The sequence below is a fragment of the Dicentrarchus labrax genome, unplaced genomic scaffold (assembly GCF_905237075.1).
Source record: "Dicentrarchus labrax unplaced genomic scaffold, dlabrax2021, whole genome shotgun sequence".
Taxonomy (NCBI): domain Eukaryota; kingdom Metazoa; phylum Chordata; class Actinopteri; family Moronidae; genus Dicentrarchus; species Dicentrarchus labrax.
The window spans coordinates 22,463,396-22,480,309 of NW_026136710.1; the positions used below are offsets into that span (position 1 = coordinate 22,463,396).

Below are 16,914 nucleotides of genomic sequence, written 5' to 3' on the forward strand. Positions count from 1 at the left end.
GGAACCAGATTTTTTCACAGATAATCTGTCTCATGTACTACTGTCAGGGTGTAGTGAAAGTTTCAGCATATATGACAAAAGGTTATTTTTATAAAAACTACCTACTGCAGCTTTAACTTTAACAACAACAGCACTGAGTTTAGAGAGAAAGGTTCCCAACAACAACTCAGTAGTGATGAGAGGGAGTAAATCCATAATATTAGGATAACATAAGCAGGGAAATATGAAGTCATCTAACAAGGGTCTTACAGACATGGGAGAAGGAATTAAATGACATTTGGGTGGACAGGGGATCATATGGCGAGATATGGGAGTGCATGACTGAACAGGAGAGATCAACAAAATATAAAGTCTGTATCTGCATTCAGAAGCATCCATCAGTATATGCTTTATAAACTCTTGTTCACCAGTTCAAGGATAGTTATATGGGAAAAATAATATGACATTCATGTGGGTCTCAGTAACACAAAAACAGATAAATTGGTGAAAGAAGTGATCCAAAAATGAATATCAGACTCAAAATTGGATGGAGAGGTATAGTGTGGAAGAAAAATAAATGAACAACAGTGTTGGGAAAACACAACAAAAGGATGGCATCTACACTCAATCCAAAACAAATGGTAAAGAACAAACAACAATAAGCAGATGGTGGCCTTGAAGTGCCAATGGGAGTGCAAAACACAACAAGAAATCAAAAAACACAACAAACAACAAAACACAACAAGAAATCAAAAAACACAACAAACAACAAATCAAAAAACACAACAAACAACAAAACCAGAACTGCAAAATACAGGCAGACGGAGAATTGGACACAGCAACCTCAACAGTACATTTTTCATTGTGTGAAAACATCCAACCGGTCATCAGTGGCATGAAAAAGAGACCGGAGAATATTGTAACCTGAAGGAAATAGAAAAACAGAATTTCCTCCATTATAAGTAATGTATTCAAAATGACTCATGTAATCAGCTAAATGTACCAAATAAAATAGTAAATAAAATGTTATGCGGAATGGCAATGTTAATTTGAAATGGAAAAGTGGTGTTCAGTGTACATAGTAAAAATACACATATGCAAGTACAAGTGAGTCATACACTAGATACATACATAGTGAAGGAAAAGAAGAAATAAAACCATGCCTATACATTGTTAAAGTGACACAAATTAGACCACGGACCCCCATTTGATACGATTTTGTCCCAGGGTCCCCCGCATGACAGCATTTTTACTTTCAGACGTTTTATTACAGAAAGTGTATGAAACCAACAACAACAATAGTTATCCATGCTATCAGTGTGTTACTTATGGATGGAATTATAGTGAAGTTAGGGATACACCTTCCTCAGTAGAAATAAATGCAGGGCGGGCGCATTGGAGAGCCATCCAAGATGGCGGCCGCGCTGATACGTCAGCTGCAACAGGCAGCGTCAGTCTATGAGGCGTCTACGTATATCATGTCTGCCTCACACTACTTCAGGTCTGTTAGGAAGCTTTGGAAAATAATGTGATCCGGATACTTGCAGAGGTCACTTGCACACCAGACCCCCCTTAACAAACTGGCAGGCTAGAGTTTGCGTTGCGTTTAGAGAAAGTTCAACTAGTATTACAACCAAATCTATAAGTTTTCCTGTTTTGGAAGAGTGTGTCGTTAATTCGACATGAATCCATAGAACAAATATAACGTTTTTTTAATGTCATTTTAACCTCGTTTTCGGTTCCCCTCATATGATGTGCCTTGGACAGTGGAAGTTTACAGCGACAGCCCCGGTTGGTAAATATTCCCTAAGTTCCTGAAGATCTTAGAAGTCCGTAAGATGTCATACTTTACTATGCCAGCCATGTCCGCCTCCGCTAATAACAATGAACAGATTTGATTGCCAGATTTTTAAATGGAGCAGCGTCTCTGGCAGAGCCCGTCTGGGCTTAACTGATTCCAGACCAGCTAACAGTGTTAGTTAGCTTTACCCGGGAGCCTTGAATTGTCTGTTTTGGACGACGCTGTAGGCAGAGGGCTGGGTTCGAAATCCACCGAGAAGGAGACCCTTTGGAGTAGAAGTGTAAAAGTGTAAGCGTGTTATTGTAGTTTGAGACAGAGTAGCAGGTTTGGATTAGAATGCCTGCTTTTAGCATGGTGACGTTAGTGATGCTAATTTGAATTTTAACGTCAGTTAGGAGTTTAACTAACTTTAACTTTTGAGATTTTGATTATATTTTAGTTGTTAACTAAGTCAACACGGTTGTAAAAGCTCATATAAGCATTATATAACGTTATAACGTTAGAGACTAAACTACCGTTACGTAGAACACCCTTATCAACGTTAATGACGCTGTCTGTCAGTTAGCTAACGTTACAGCGCTGGTTGCTTTGTGTTTTGGTTGCTGTTTAGCTAGCACGCTAGCTAGCTATTGGCTAGGCTAAAGCCAAATAAACTTTAACTTTAAAACAACTCGATATTGACAGGCTTGTTTTAAAAAGCAGGACAAGCAAACGGGCCAAAATCCTATATTGTGAGCTAGGATAACATCAGTGTGTGTCTGAATGTCAACCCTAACGTTCAAACCACTGATGTTAAAGGAGACAGATTGTTTCCACTGGTGTGTTAGCTCTGCGGCTACTCTGTCTGTCTGTCTGTCTGTCTGACCTGGCTGGGGTTGTCAGCTGTGGGATGACTGTGACACAGACCCACAGATACAGCAGCAAATGAAGAAAAGATCCTCACCTTTTTGTTTGTGCTGGTGAAAAGAGGACATAATCAGCCAAGTGTGGATTTAAGATTTTAAAAAGCAACTTTAGCCACATTTCACATTTTACACTTCCTCTCCAGCATCACACCATCTCTCTGTCTCTTCTCTGTCATTTAGTGATCTGAAGCCTCAGAGTGTGCTCATTATTGTTGTTGTTTTCAGTAGCATGGCGTCCAGCGGCTTGGTGGGTGACTTCCTGTCTCCAGAGTCCACGGTGACCTCCCTGCTGTCCAGCTCGGGGCACCTGAGGAGCAGCCTGCTGGCCCCTGAACACAACACCACCTTCAGATACAGAAACAAGGTTCACTCTGCTTTTGCTCGTTTCTGTTTTCTACAGCAGTGATGGGGCGTTTTCCGTCCGTGTAGCCGAGCTAACAAACAAAGATGCCACTTTTTTGTAGACCAACATGGCAGTTAGCTCCCAGTTAGCTTTTTTTTTGGCCTTTTATTGCCTTTAATGGATAGTGAGAGCCGAAGATAGACAGCAAAGGGGGGCAGAGAGAGGGGGGATGACATGCAGCAAAGGGCCACAGGTCGGTTTTGAACCTGGGCCGCTGCAGCAACTCCGTACATGGGTCGCCAGCTCCACCGACTGAGCTAACCGGGCACCCAGCTCTTCAGAATTTAAACGGCAGATTTTAGATGGAAGCTTTGCATTTTGTTTTTGAGGAAGAAATTGATTTATTGATAATAAGTAATTGATTGATTGCAGAACTATGGCTCAGCCTCGGCAGCGCTGGATGCCTACATTGCAGACTTTGAGAGAAGTCCTCGGAACAGCAAATCGTTGACAGGAACACTGGTTCTGCCGTGCAGTCCGCCCACCACACCAAGCAGGCCCAGAGCGAGCACACTCAGAAACAAAGATGGTAGGTCACCAGATGGAGGTGCTGTTACTGAAAACGACATGTATTCAGTCATATCTATATGGTAGGATCTGGTATTACTGCAGATCTGAGGGCTTTAAAAAAAAAAAAAGTATGACTAAACCACTGTTTTGTTTTTGTTTTTTGTTTTTCTGTTGCTACCCTAGTTCTCAGGGAGCGTTTGACGGACAGGGAGCTGGACTTCCTGAACCTCCCTGTCAGCTCCCTCCATCACATTGGCAACCGAGACAGACTCTCCATGACAACAGATGAGCTGCTGTCTATCCCTTACGATGGCTCAATGCCTGTCACCCACACGTCAGCCTTCATGCAAGGTCTTTAAACGCATCACTCTCACCTCCACCTTCATCCCAGGTCTTTAAACACATCACTCCCACCTTCAGCCCAGGTCTTTAAACACATCACTCCCACCTTCAGCCCAGGTCTTTAAACACATCGCCTCCACCATTATCCCAGGTCTTTAAACACATCACCTCCACCATTATCCCAGGTCTTTAAACACATCACCTCCACCATTATCCCAGGTCTTTAAACACATCACCTCCACCATTATCCCAGGTCTTTAAACACATCACCTCCACCATTATCCCAGGTCTTTAAACACATCACTCCCACCTCCACCATTATCCCAGGTCTTTAAACACATCACTCCCACCTCCACCATTATCCCAGGTCTTTAAACACATCACTCCCACCTCCACCATTATCCCAGGTCTTTAAACACATCACTCCCACCTCCACCATTATCCCAGGTCTTCAAATGCATCCCTTTGAGATGATGTATTTCAAAAATGTGTGTTTGGTTAAATGATGAATGGACTGATAAAATAAATAATTGATAGATTAATCAATAATCATGTCTTCTGCCGATCCAGGGCTCTTGTCCCAGTCTGGAGCTTCCCAGCCTTGCCCCTCCTTCTCCAGACCAGCACATAGAACCTGGGACAGACTCAGCAGCAGCTACCCTGCCCCCCAACTCAGCCACCAGAACCACCCTCATCCAGCCAGGACGCCCAGGAGCTCCAGGTTCATGCTGCTTGCACTTTGCGATGTTTCTGGAAGTTTTCTGTTCTGTTAAAGGCCTACATCACATTTTACATGTCATTACCTTCTCCTCCTCTCCAGGTGCAGAGGACGACCAGGGGGAGCCATGTTGAAACCAGATGTTGCCAGCTGCTACAGGGTGAGTATCATTCATATTTTGTCTTCAAGGTCTGGGATCAGAGCATATGAGCGGAGCGACAATTTTTTTTAAAGGTGAAGCGGAGCCTTATCTCTCGCTCCAATTTCGCTCCGGTTGCTCATGCCCCACCCAGAATGCATCTTTGCACCTGCGCGCACACCCACACTATTTTCTTTCAAAACTATGGAGTTTAATGTGTACTTTAGAAAAGAAACTGATAAGTCGTACAAGTGTACTATTCCTGTAAAAGTAACAGATGGGGATAATGTGGAACAAGAAAAAGAATGCGGCGACATTGTTGCAGTCGGTAAAGAGTCGTTTTGGAATCTAAAAGGACACATTTCTCGGAAACACTGCAGTCTACTACAGGAACTCACTGGTTTTTTTTTTTTTGAGCGGAGTGGTGAGCGGGTGGAGCGGGCTAAAATTTATGATGGAGTGGAGCGGAGAATGCGCAGAACCAGGCGGAGCTGACGAGCGGCACAAATGGACAGGTCTGTGAGCGAGGAGTGGAAATTTTCACCCGTTCCGCTCACATGCTCTGTCTGGGACACTGTTTTTGCATGTGGTATCTGCTCTCTGGCTGTGTAGTGACTGTATTCTGGCTATGTACTGCTGCTGGCTCAGTAATGTGTGTGCTCTGTGCCATAGAAATGCAGCTAAATAGACAGCCAATGAGTGCGCTATCAAGTAAAAGCTAGCTGTGAGAAATCCGCAGCTGTAACTACAACTACAGCTTTCAGTTTAGTTAATATTTTTCCTCTAGTCGTTATCTGTAAATGAAGGAATCTTTATGAACTGCCATCAGTTTAGTAGTGTCTTGCAAAATGTATGCATTTTATAAAGCATATCTTTAAAAGCTGCTACTTGCCTTGTTATTCAGCAGAGCTTCAGTTTTATTCCTGTCTGTATTCTGAAGGTTTTTACATATATCATTCACAGCCTGATGTATTTTTTATGGCTGTTGACAGTATTTTCAGATTATGGAGTGCTTTAAAAAAAAAAAAAAAAAAAGATCCCAAATTCCCTCTGTAAAAACCTTTGATTCTAATGTCGGCAAAATAAAATCATTTTGAACTTGGCTTTATCCAATGTTCAGATTTGTGTAATGGAAATGTATGCACATCTGCGCATTTTAATAAGAAAATTACTCTTTATATATTTACACAAAACATTTCAGGAAACTTAATACAGACAATAGTTGTTTTAATGTAAGTAATCAACACATGTTCAGGGTTCCCACGCTTCTGGGAAATTTAGAGACTAGTTTTCCAGTCATGGAAATGCCTGGAAATTGATGGAAATGACCAAATATCCTGGAAATAATCTGTGTTGTCCTGGAAAATGTAAAATGTATTTTAGCCTGTGCTGTGGCCAAATTAATGTTTTCATTCTGAAAATGGAAAAAAATGGGCTGTTTGGAGAACAGTGTATTGTCAAGAAAAACTCCTGGAAAATGTCCTGGAAAGCATTTTTTAGGTACTGCGTGGGGTTATGGCAGTGATTTTTATGGATAAAATAATCAGCCAAAAAAGACACAAACTGAAAGCATTACAACCTTTCGATCTGTTTTACAGTTTTCCATCCAGCCTGAAAACGTCCTTTTTTCCTTCACTGCTGCTGTAGTGAACCTCAGTGTTCTCTCTCTCTCTCTCTCTCTCTCTCTCTCTCTCTCTCTCTCTCTCTCTCTCTCTCTCTCTCTCTCTCTCTCTGTCTCCAGCAATCTGCACACCGAGCAGCGAGGTCAGAGTGCGAGGAGCCGTCTTTGTCGCTCCACCTCCCTCACTGGTTCACCAGCAACAAGACTGACATGGACTGTTCTGGAATCACCAGTGTGCCGGACATAAAGTACCCAGCCTGGATCCAGCGCTGTGACCTCAGCGAGCCGCCACCACCCGCAGAGTCAGAGCTGTGGGATGACCACGGTACAACATGGCATCATAACACATATTGCATATCGTTCCATGTTACCGAACCCACATGGCGCTATAGAATCACAAGTAGTTTCAAAACAAAAAAGGGTGCAGATGTTTCAGAATAGAGTCACTGACTCACTGAGAAAGTCATTTGGGCTTAAATGTAATGTTTTTATTGCCAAACAAATATTGTTGATTGCATCAGAGTTTCATTGTCACTGTGGAAAAGCCTCTGAAAGTATGAAGACTATCATGAAACCCTAAAACTGTATTTAATCCGGACTAATGCCTCTGAAAGTATGAAGACTATCATGAAACCCTAAAACTGTATTTAATCCGGACTAATGCATTAACAGCCTTAGCAGATGTCTTCTTCCAACTGACCGTTAACCCCACCCCTCCCCCGTGCTGTGATTTGTCCATAGCTTAGCAACCGTTACCAGGCACAGCCGGCCTGACAAGATTTGGATTTCTCCACAAGTTGAACTGGCGTGCACGGGACTGACGTGTCTGTTGATTCTTTCATAAAATTTGGGGTTTTGGAAAGACAAAGTGTGTTTATCTGCTCTAACATAAGTTTGCAGGTTACAGGTCACATTAAAAAGCCCTGTGGTATTTCCCCACTGTGCGGAAGCTGGCTCTGGACCCCGATCTATGAACCAGGTTAATCCAGATCAGAATGTTTGACAGTTTGACATAAGTCTGGAGTTTTGGGTTCTTCAAAGCTGTTTTAAAATTAATTTGGAACTAGCAATACATGATATGGATCTTTTTTCCGCCGATATGTTAATTACCTGCTTCTCATGGCTGACACTGATAAGATATTGATCATTTCAGTTCATAACCTGAGGGTAAGAAAGTCTGAGATGTAGTGAGCAAAGATGGAAGATTTAATATTCCATAGCTTTGATCTAACCCAGTCTAACTGACATCACTATTGTCAACAACAACAACAGTTCTGACTCTTCAGATGTTCTTTTATTCATTTATTTAAGTACTTTGGCTTTCATAGAACATAAAGTCTACCAATCGTTTTGCATAAAAAATCTAAATTCATTATGATTATTATGGACTAATAATTTAATTATCGGGGTAATTCATAACAATACATTTCCCCTTATCTGCCGATAGTTTACCAGCCTAATACCTACTGTGCATTCCTATTTGGAACTGTTGTCAGAGCAACAAGAAAGCCTGCAGAAGTACAGCTTATTGACAGTTAGCTGGATCAAATGGCTCCTGCACTGTTTAGGCCCAAAGTCTTATAGTTTGTAAAATCACGCCATCTGCCATTGACAAACCCATATCAGTCGACCACACTCTGCAGTGTTGTGTTTTCCTAACACACCATAATAATAATTTTACAGTGATAAGAGTCTAATAAGCATTATGTTTTTTAGTGAGGTAATATGTTTCTCTTCTGGGTGTTCTTCCACCTGCAGCTCTCAGACCCGGAGCTCCGTCCTGGGTAGCAGAGCTGGAAGATGATGATGGCGACCAAATGCCTGCACAGGTGAGAGAATCAAACTTCTTTGGAATTTTCAGTTTGATCACTCAAATACTCTGAAAAAGCTAGAAAGAGGAGCTTTGATTAGAGATTATTTTGTCACATCCAAATGTCCCAAAGTCAAGAATGAACTTCCATGCCCAATTATTTGTGTGTCTGTCTGTTTGTCTGTCTGTCTTATCAGGTTGACAGCCAGCAGACTCTCAGAGAGCTGCGGCTCCAGTTCGCTGAACAGATTTCTCTACTCGCTGCAGAGAAAAAAAGCTCCGACATCATGGAAACTCTCTTCAGAGGTAAAAAAAACTGTTGATGTAAAAACTACATCATATGCGCGTTATTGAGCCCTAAATATGTTTTCCTCCTGTCAGACAACAGGCTTGAGTCTCTAATCCAAAAGGCAGATCAGGTGTTGAACTCTCTGTCTCAGAGTTCTGGAGGAGCAGGAAGTCTGGCAGATTCAGGTGAGCCCAGGACTCACACAAGGGTTCTCCTCCTACTGTTGTAAGCAGCAAAGCTTATGTTAGCTCACTGACATAACAGACACAGTTAGTTTCAAACAACCACAAACTCAGCTCAGATAGTGGCAGATACAGTTGCTTGACAAAATTAAAGTTTCATTATTGACAAATATCATTAATGATGTCCTGATGTTTATCTCTTGTGTAACTGTTGTTGTTGTAGTCAGTCCTCCTGATTGTGTTAAAGAAGCTGACAGTCCACTGAACACAGAGGAGCTGCTGCTCCGTTCTTCCTCACACTGTCATCCAGTCACTCTGTAAGACTTATTTACACTCGTAAGCTCTGATGCACTGTGACTAAACACACTGAATGATATGTGATTGTATGCTGAACCTGCAGGGAGTCAGCAGCAGCAGCAGCAGCAGCAGCGGGGGGCGTCGCAGAGGCTCTGACTGACAGCGGAGCTCAGGTAGACCTAAGTCTGTCTTGTTTCACCCCTTACCTTTCACTGATTCACTGCAGTACCTTCACTGTTAATTGAGGGGCTGCCGACACAACAGTCAGTCTGCGCCGTACTGTCAAACCAGTCCTATGGCACACTGAAACCTAAAGGATCCTCTGACAGATCCAGGATCACAGCGCTCCTTTTTGTCTGCTGTCTATCCCAGGCTCTAGGGTGCTGTCTTCACGGAAACAGCATATTCAAGCAGCCTGGTCCAGTGGAGGCTCTGAAGCAGATGTTGTTCAGACTGCAGGCAGTGGAAGCAGAGCTTCAGCGACAACAACAGGCATCAGTCGCTCCTATGCTCACTGACAGGACACAGGCAGAGGAGACTCCAGCGAAGCCGGTACGAACACTCACACTGCAGGTTGCCAGCCTGAACAGGAAGCATGTTTCTCTGTTAATGGGAAAAAATATAGCTCGTGTTTGAGATTAAAGAAACGCTGAATCGGGTTTATTTCCTCTATTCATCATTCATATAGCACTCCTGGATACACCACAGGACTCTGTATTAACCCGTCCTAAGTCCCGCCCCCTTTTGCTCTGTGCTCCAATAACTGTTGAGCAAGCCTCGGTCAGAACCTCAGTCAACTTCCTCTTTTCCTGTACTCAGATATGCCATGTGATAGGCTAATCTATATCGAAAAGACAACTACATTTTGAATAAGAAAAAAAGAGCAACTTCTATACAGTCACATCCTAAGTTACCTAGCTAATGTTAGTCAAATGCTAGCTAACAAGAGAGCTAAGCTACATCAATTAGTAGCTAGTTAGTTAGAAAACTGGCGTTTTGATACACAGCAAAACACTAGCTGACTGGCTAGCTCATCTGCATTAATAGATAGCAAAACACTAGCTAACTAGTCGTTAGGTAGCTAACAATAATATAAGATGGGACTATAGATAGATATATAGAGAGAGAGAGATATAGAGAGAGAGATATAGATATCTATCTATAGATATAGAGATGGATATAGAGATGGATGGATGGATGGATAGATAGATATACATATGCTTGTCTTTTCAACATAGATTAGCCTAGCACATAGCATTATCTAGTACAGGAAAGAAGGAAGTTGAGCGAGGTTTGCCTAACTGTTACTGGAACACAGAGCAAAAAGGGGCGAGACTTTGCAAGGGTCAGTTGTTACATGTTTTGTATGTATTGAATCAGGTTATATGGAGTTGTGTTTGTGTTGCAGAGGCCTGAAGGTGAAGCAGAGCTGGAGAGTTTTCCTGGTGGACCATCACTTCAGAGGTAACCACACAGCTGACTTCTCACAGCAGGATTAACATCAGAGTGACTGTAGAGTAAAACGGCACTGTAGAAACTTGATGATATTACCAGAATCTGGTCACAAATCCTTTTCTGAGACATTGCCATGCTAGCAGCGTTTGTCCACTGACTGGTCTGGACTGAAATGTCTCAACAACCATTGGGTGGATTGCCATGAAATTTAGTACAAACATTAACATTAATACAGCCTCACACAGTCGCTAGCATGACTGTAGACTAGAGTTCAGTGCTCCTCTTCATTAACGTTAGCCTCTGGGTGATGCCACATGACTGACAAAACTGTCAATATGTCACATGGCATCACCCAGTTTGGTGGTTTGTTTAGTCGACTAAAAATAGAAAAGAATGCCAAAACGTTTCAAATAAAACTATTCCTACCATTTGGTTTAAATTGTCGAAAATACTTTAATTAATTGTGTTAAAAAGACAAATCATTTCATGACATTTAGTCAGTAAGATTCCATTCCATTTAGGAACAGAACCTTAATTAGTATCATTGTTCTACTATTTCATGTTAAAATGGCTGCTGTACGAAAGGTTTATTAATAAGTTTTTCTGTTTAGAAACTCCTTTGAAAAGGTTGCATTGTTTAATTTAAAAGGACACCCCATTTAGTTTAAAATGTCTCAAAACAACCTTGTAGAGAGAAATACTTGAATATTTCTATCCTCAGAGCTCTGCATCATCTGAGCCGTCTGAAGGTGCTGGTGGAAGAACCCAGAGAGAAACACAAAGAGGAGAAGGACGAAGATGAAGGACGCTACTCCTCCTCATCTGCTGACGGGCTCATTTGCACTCAGCAGAAACCCTCCTGAGGCTACAGACCCGTTTATCAGAGCGAGGGACTGGTTCAATGAAAAATATGCAGCATGGAGTTGCCTTGATGCCTTGAAGGTGGATTTTTGACTGAGCTAGGCTAGCAGTTTCCCCTGGATTTCTCTTAATGTCTATGTTGCCCTTTAAATTCCAGATGAGAATGAAGCTCTGTTGTGTCACAGCAATGTTCGGGACAATCCGACTCAAACTGAGAAACGTATCATCGTCTTACAGCACACTCCAATATTGTCAAATAGATGTGTGAATGTGCCAATATGAATGAGTTGTTTGTTACTGCACTGAAAATGATCTTTTTCATGATACATATTTGTATTTGTAGCCAGGCTGGCAGCAAGACCCTGGAGATGACAGTGTTATAATGGTAGCTTTACACATTAAATAATGGATGGAAACATGCTAACTTGACCATTTTAAATACTAATGTTAACAGGTCAACTGTAAATGTTACATGCTAAACCTCAGCATGTTAGCATCCAGTTATTGTCAGTATGGATGTTAATATGCTAACTGTAGCCACATTGCTATTCTAACATTAGCATTCTAACATGCCAATTTCCTTATTATAATGCATATTCCAAGTCTTACATGTTAAATGTCACATGCTAAACCTCAACAAGGAGGTTGTTTTGTAACTATGCACTGTAATGTATTTAGACACCACTATTTAATACTAATTACTGATCACATTTTATTGAATGAAAAAGAATGTTATATAATATTTTTATTTCCCAAACTAAGGTATAGAGAGTTTTGGTATTTGTACAAAAACACAAAGGCATTGTACTGGCATGCTAACGTGGTACAATTAGCAAATTACCACTAAGCATTGAGCTGAAAGCAAAGCTCTAACTGAGGCTGACAAAGTCCAGAGACTGAGATGTCCTAAAATGTCTTTAAATATGTCTAACTTAGAGTGTAATAATACAGAAGTGCCTGAAAAAACAAACATGGACGCCTCATGTCAGCTAAAGGCTTTCATTCAAGGTCATTAACCTTAAATCTAATGGATACAGTGCGGTATGCAACGTGCAGTGTTTGTAACCCTCACTGTTTTACTGTCTTAAGTTAAACTTTTAGTTTTGTTCCCTCTTTATCTTTATTTATCTTTATGAACTTTACTCAGTGTGATTTGGACAGGAAATCAGATTATTGATGCATTGGTGTTCTTTGTCTCTCAGCTGATGAAGACAGACTGTCAGTGTTTTCTCTCCGGCTTTACATTTGGAACCATTAAATTGTCAAATCAGCGGTCAGGCAGACAGGTGACGGCTAAATATGAAAAGATATTTGTTTTGTTACAGATTGATTTTTTTAATGTTTTTTTTATTTCCTTGTAACAGGTTCGTCCCCAGCTGCTCTGAGCTGGGATGTATTAAAACAAAATAAGTTTACAACCAGCATGGTGTCAGCTTATTTTTTAATTCTATCAAGGATAATTTGGACATTAACAGGAGTTGAACCTCTTTAACAACTTCCCTTAAAGCTCCTCTCCAGTCAGAAATCAGAGTTTCTCCCTGTCCCTACAGTGTGCTGTTTGAATGCTGTTTGTGCAGAGTGTGACAGTAGAAGGATATTTTCACATTCATCTGCTGAAAGTGGAAAGTTTCTCTGTGCTCACTGAAAAGCAGATTTTTAAGGGGCGGGGCCTAACTGCAGGATTTGTGACATCACAAATAGTTTGGAAGTCAGTTCTGGTCCAGTATGCAACTTGTACAGTGTGATGTAGAGACCGAAGTTCTTTATTTAAATTATGATAATTATAGACTGTACATTAAAAGTTAACCTTATTTAGATTTTTTTAGAAAATGTTTTCATTAGGCTATCAGAAAAGATTTATTTTCACATTACTACAAAAAAACAAAATGTTAAAAATCATGTTGACCACAGGACAATCTGATGGTCATCTCAGACACCATCAGCTGGTTTCACCTGATTTTCATCCACATTACGTCAGGCCCAGATGTTAATCACTCCGTCACTCCCCGCTGACACCACAGTCTCCCCCTCGTGGTCGAATGTCACGCTCTGCACGCCATCGCTGTGTCCCGAGAGGCTGCTCACCACGCAGGAATCCACCTCCACCAGTCTGACAAGACCGTCGCTGCTGGCAACAGCTAGCGTCTTCCCCGATGGGCTGAACGCTACCTGGTTGGCAGCCAGCGGCCCAGCATCTACCGTGGCCATTGCCAACGCAGGCTTTCTGACATCCCACAGGTTGATGACACCACAGGAGTCACATGAGGCCACGACATCGCCGGCCAGGCTGGAAATGGCGTGGTTGCAGGGGTGCTGGTGTCCATGGAAGGTAGCGGTGCAGACACCCAGCCTCGCGTCCCACATGGCGAGGGTTTTGTCAGCCGAGCAGGTGAGGAGGAGGTTGGAGAAGGGCAGGAAGTGGACACTGTTGACAGAGGCGGTGTGGCGACGGAGTGTGAGGCGGCAGCGCTGGCTGTTCAGGTCCCACAGCTTGGCGGTTCTGTCGGCAGAGCAGGAAGCCAGAAAGTGGCCGCACCAGTGGAAGGCGCAGCCCCAGGTGGGTTGGCTGTGACCAGACAGCGTCAACACGCAGCAGCCACGAGAGAAATCCCAGAGCCGCACCTGCACAAAGAGCGACCCGAGAGTTAACCACAGGTCAAGAAGATCAGGAGAACAGGGGAGCAGAAACCTCACCATGTTGGCTTTTACTTTAAAGGACCAGTGTGTAGGATTTAATGGCATCAGTGGTGAAGTTGCAGACTGCAATACAGCTCAGCCTTCCAAGTGAGTAGTGGCCTATGGTGGCCCGAAACTCATGAAAAACACGAAAGACTCTTTCTACAGTCAGTGTTTGGTTTGTCCGTTCTGTGCTACTGTAGAAACATGGGGCTTCATCATGGCGGACTCCGCCAGTAGAGGACCCGCTCCCTCTGTAGATAAAAAGGTCTCATTCTAATGCAACAAAAACACAATGACTCTTATATTCAGGTGATTATACACTAATGAAAACATACCTAGGAATATTATATTCCATTTCTGCCAATAGATCCTCCTCAATGTTCCACACTGGACCTTTAATGAGGATGGACTCACCATAGTGTCTCCGCTGGTTGTTGCCAATTTTGCTCCATTGGGGTGAAAACTGCAGCCAGACAGCCAATCAGAGTGACCCTCACCTGTCAGCACCAGCTCACCAACCTGGCAACACACATTAAATGATGTCAGCTGTACAGTGTCATCCTGCATTATCACAGTTATCTCAGTCTCATCTCATTTTGGCTGAGATGTGTCATTCTGTATCATCTCATAACTATTTTCATCTTCTCTCATCTCATTTCATATAATGCTAAATCTATTCCCTCGCCCTTTATTGGGTATTATTTATCTCCCTGTGTCTTTCATTCATATCTTAACGTTAGTATCTCATCTCATTTGTCTCATCTGCTAACTGATCTCATAGTCTCTCAATTGATTTAATCTCATCACATTTTATTTAATTGTATTCTTGCCTGCAATGTGATAGCACCGTGTCTAATCTCTAGTCTCTCTCTGATTTAGTCTTATCTTATATCTCCTTTCATATGTCTCAACTTCTCAGTTTACTTTATCTCATAAGGAATACTAAAACCCATGTCAGAGTTCACTCCATATGTGATCCTATCTCATGTCAGTTAATCTCATCATGTTTCTCATGGATTTGAACACACAAGCACCTTTCTCTTACCTTCTCTCCGCCGGCCGGCAGCGCCCACAGCTTCCAGCTGCGGTCGTCACTGGCGGAGGCGAGGATCCGTTTCCGTGGATGGAGGTCGATGCAGCTGATGGGAAGCTCGTGGGCCCTGATGGAGCAGGACAAGCTGAAGGAACTGGGGCTTTTCCATTTTTCAGAAGTCACCTGATCCAGCAGAGGATTCAGCAGCCGGCTGCAGAGGGGAAACTCTGAGTCCTTCTCCCTCCTGGTGGAGGTGCTGGTTGCTGGTGGGTTCTCAGCGCTGTGGATCCGGTTGATGCTTCTCTCTTTCTTCATTTGGGGTTTTTCCTGATTCAGTCTTGCGTCCGCAGTGTTCTGAAGCCGGTCCTTTTTTAGACTGATGAGCATTTTCTGCCTCAGAGCTGCTTGATACTTGTCGTCCAGCTGCCTCAGCACCGGCTCGTAGGACTCCAGGTGTTTCTTCAGCTGTTGGAAGTCTGCGATCAGCCTGTGTTTGTCCTCCGCGACTCGTCGGTACTGCAGCCGGTGGAAGTCCCTCTCCCTCTGCATCCTCACCAGGCTCTCCCCTGCCACCAGCACCTCCTGTCTGAGCCGGTCCGTCTCTCTGCGGACCGTCTCCAGCTCACTCTGGAGGAGCTGTCTGTGTGTGAGGGCGTCGGGGATGAAGAAGATGCCCGTCGTTGGCATCATCAGAGTTTCTGTGAGGAGTTTCTGAGCTGAGCCGTACCACTCAGCCTCAAAGCTGTTCAGAGTGCGGCTCAGGCCGGCTCTCCGGAGGGAGTTCCTCAGGAAGTCGTCCACTGCCTCCGGGATATTGGGGGGGATTTTTTGTTCGGGTGGTACAGGTTTTTTCCTGGAAGCGGTGGAGGAGGCAGCCTCCCTCATCGCCTCCTCAAAGTCCTCCTCCTCAACACTCCTCCTCTCCTCCTCTGAGAAAACCTCCTGGTTCTCCTCCTCTGCTCTTCCTTTCCTCCTCGCTGACATTTTCTCTTCTGTCTCTGAGCTCCTTGTTTACCTGTTGCCAAGGTAACCGTACTCAGAGCAGCTGAGCTCTACCTGCACTCTGTTGTTTACCGTTACCATAGCAACCCTATGACGCCTCTGCTTTGTTTTATATTTTCTGATCTGAAATATGTTTTGTAAATGATTATTATTGATATTGAGAGATACCACATGTTTATATTTACTTTAGTCGTTGTGTTCTGTGAATAGTTCTGTCATAGTTTTTGCTTTTGTTTCTGCTTTAGGTTTTAAATCTGCTATAAAGCACTTTGTATTTCTAAAGGTTTTGTGAAGCACCATATGTTGGACTGTTTAAACTGTTTACACTGTTTGTAGTTGACTTTATATTTATATTATTTAACATTTTCCCATTCACTTTTTTTTTAATGTTATATTTAACAACACTACAACGGTCAAAAAGTCAAAGATAGGACATAGGAATAGGCCTATAGATCTAGAGAAATATTGGCCATGGAGACTTTAAGGAATATCTGCTGATTTAATCACAAACAATCACATATATCAATATTTGTTTGGAAAACCCCCAAATGAAGGTATCAGAACTCAAAGACATTACTGTGGCACATTGGCTATGTGGCCATAACAGATCATTTAACCAGGCTATATGTGGTATACACAATATTTTCAAATGAATCTAAATTCAGCAGCTGATCCAATACCATCCCTCTAGATTTACAGGAGTTGTTACATTCACATATTTATCCTCTCAACAAATCCTGTTCACAAAGCTGTTACAGCAGAAAGGTAGCCTACATTAGGCACAGAAACAGCAGGCCCCTGCACAGAGGGCTTTTTTGTAAACAAAACCAACAGAAAAATAAATAAACATATTTGCCATACAGTGTAAGTATGTGTAAATATAATTAA

At 42.6% G+C, this 16,914-nt stretch overlaps 2 protein-coding genes across 10 annotated transcripts; one reads left to right on the top strand and one right to left on the bottom strand.

Moving 5' to 3' along the window:
• The first annotated feature begins 1,442 nt into the window (after positions 1-1,442).
• cunh18orf54 (chromosome unknown C18orf54 homolog) lies at positions 1,443-12,733 on the top strand. Of its 9 annotated transcripts, none has more exons than XM_051413521.1 (15): positions 1,443-1,480; positions 2,911-3,049; positions 3,461-3,617; positions 3,782-3,949; positions 4,511-4,661; positions 4,761-4,818; positions 6,539-6,743; positions 8,177-8,247; positions 8,426-8,534; positions 8,610-8,702; positions 8,923-9,016; positions 9,100-9,169; positions 9,369-9,548; positions 10,405-10,460; positions 11,173-12,733. In XM_051413521.1, the coding sequence occupies exons 1-15, from the start codon at positions 1,458-1,460 to the stop codon at positions 11,312-11,314; spliced, it is 1,716 nt and encodes a 571-aa protein (XP_051269481.1). In that variant the 5' UTR covers positions 1,443-1,457; the 3' UTR covers positions 11,315-12,733. The 9 variants fall into 9 exon arrangements, with proteins under 9 accessions (XP_051269481.1, XP_051269482.1, XP_051269486.1 ...); XM_051413522.1 differs by having other exon boundaries at positions 2,914-3,049; XM_051413526.1 differs by lacking the exon at positions 1,443-1,480 and adding an exon at positions 1,487-1,774.
• A 3-nt stretch (positions 12,734-12,736) lies between these two features.
• Positions 12,737-15,962, bottom strand: LOC127370978 (sperm-associated antigen 16 protein). Its single transcript, XM_051413530.1, has 3 exons — positions 15,037-15,962; positions 14,406-14,510; positions 12,737-13,934 (listed from the first exon to the last, which is right to left on the bottom strand). Exons 1-3 carry the CDS (start codon positions 15,907-15,909, stop codon positions 13,287-13,289), a joined length of 1,626 nt encoding a protein of 541 aa, XP_051269490.1. The 5' UTR covers positions 15,910-15,962; the 3' UTR covers positions 12,737-13,286.
• Positions 15,963-16,914: the final 952 nt, after the last annotated feature.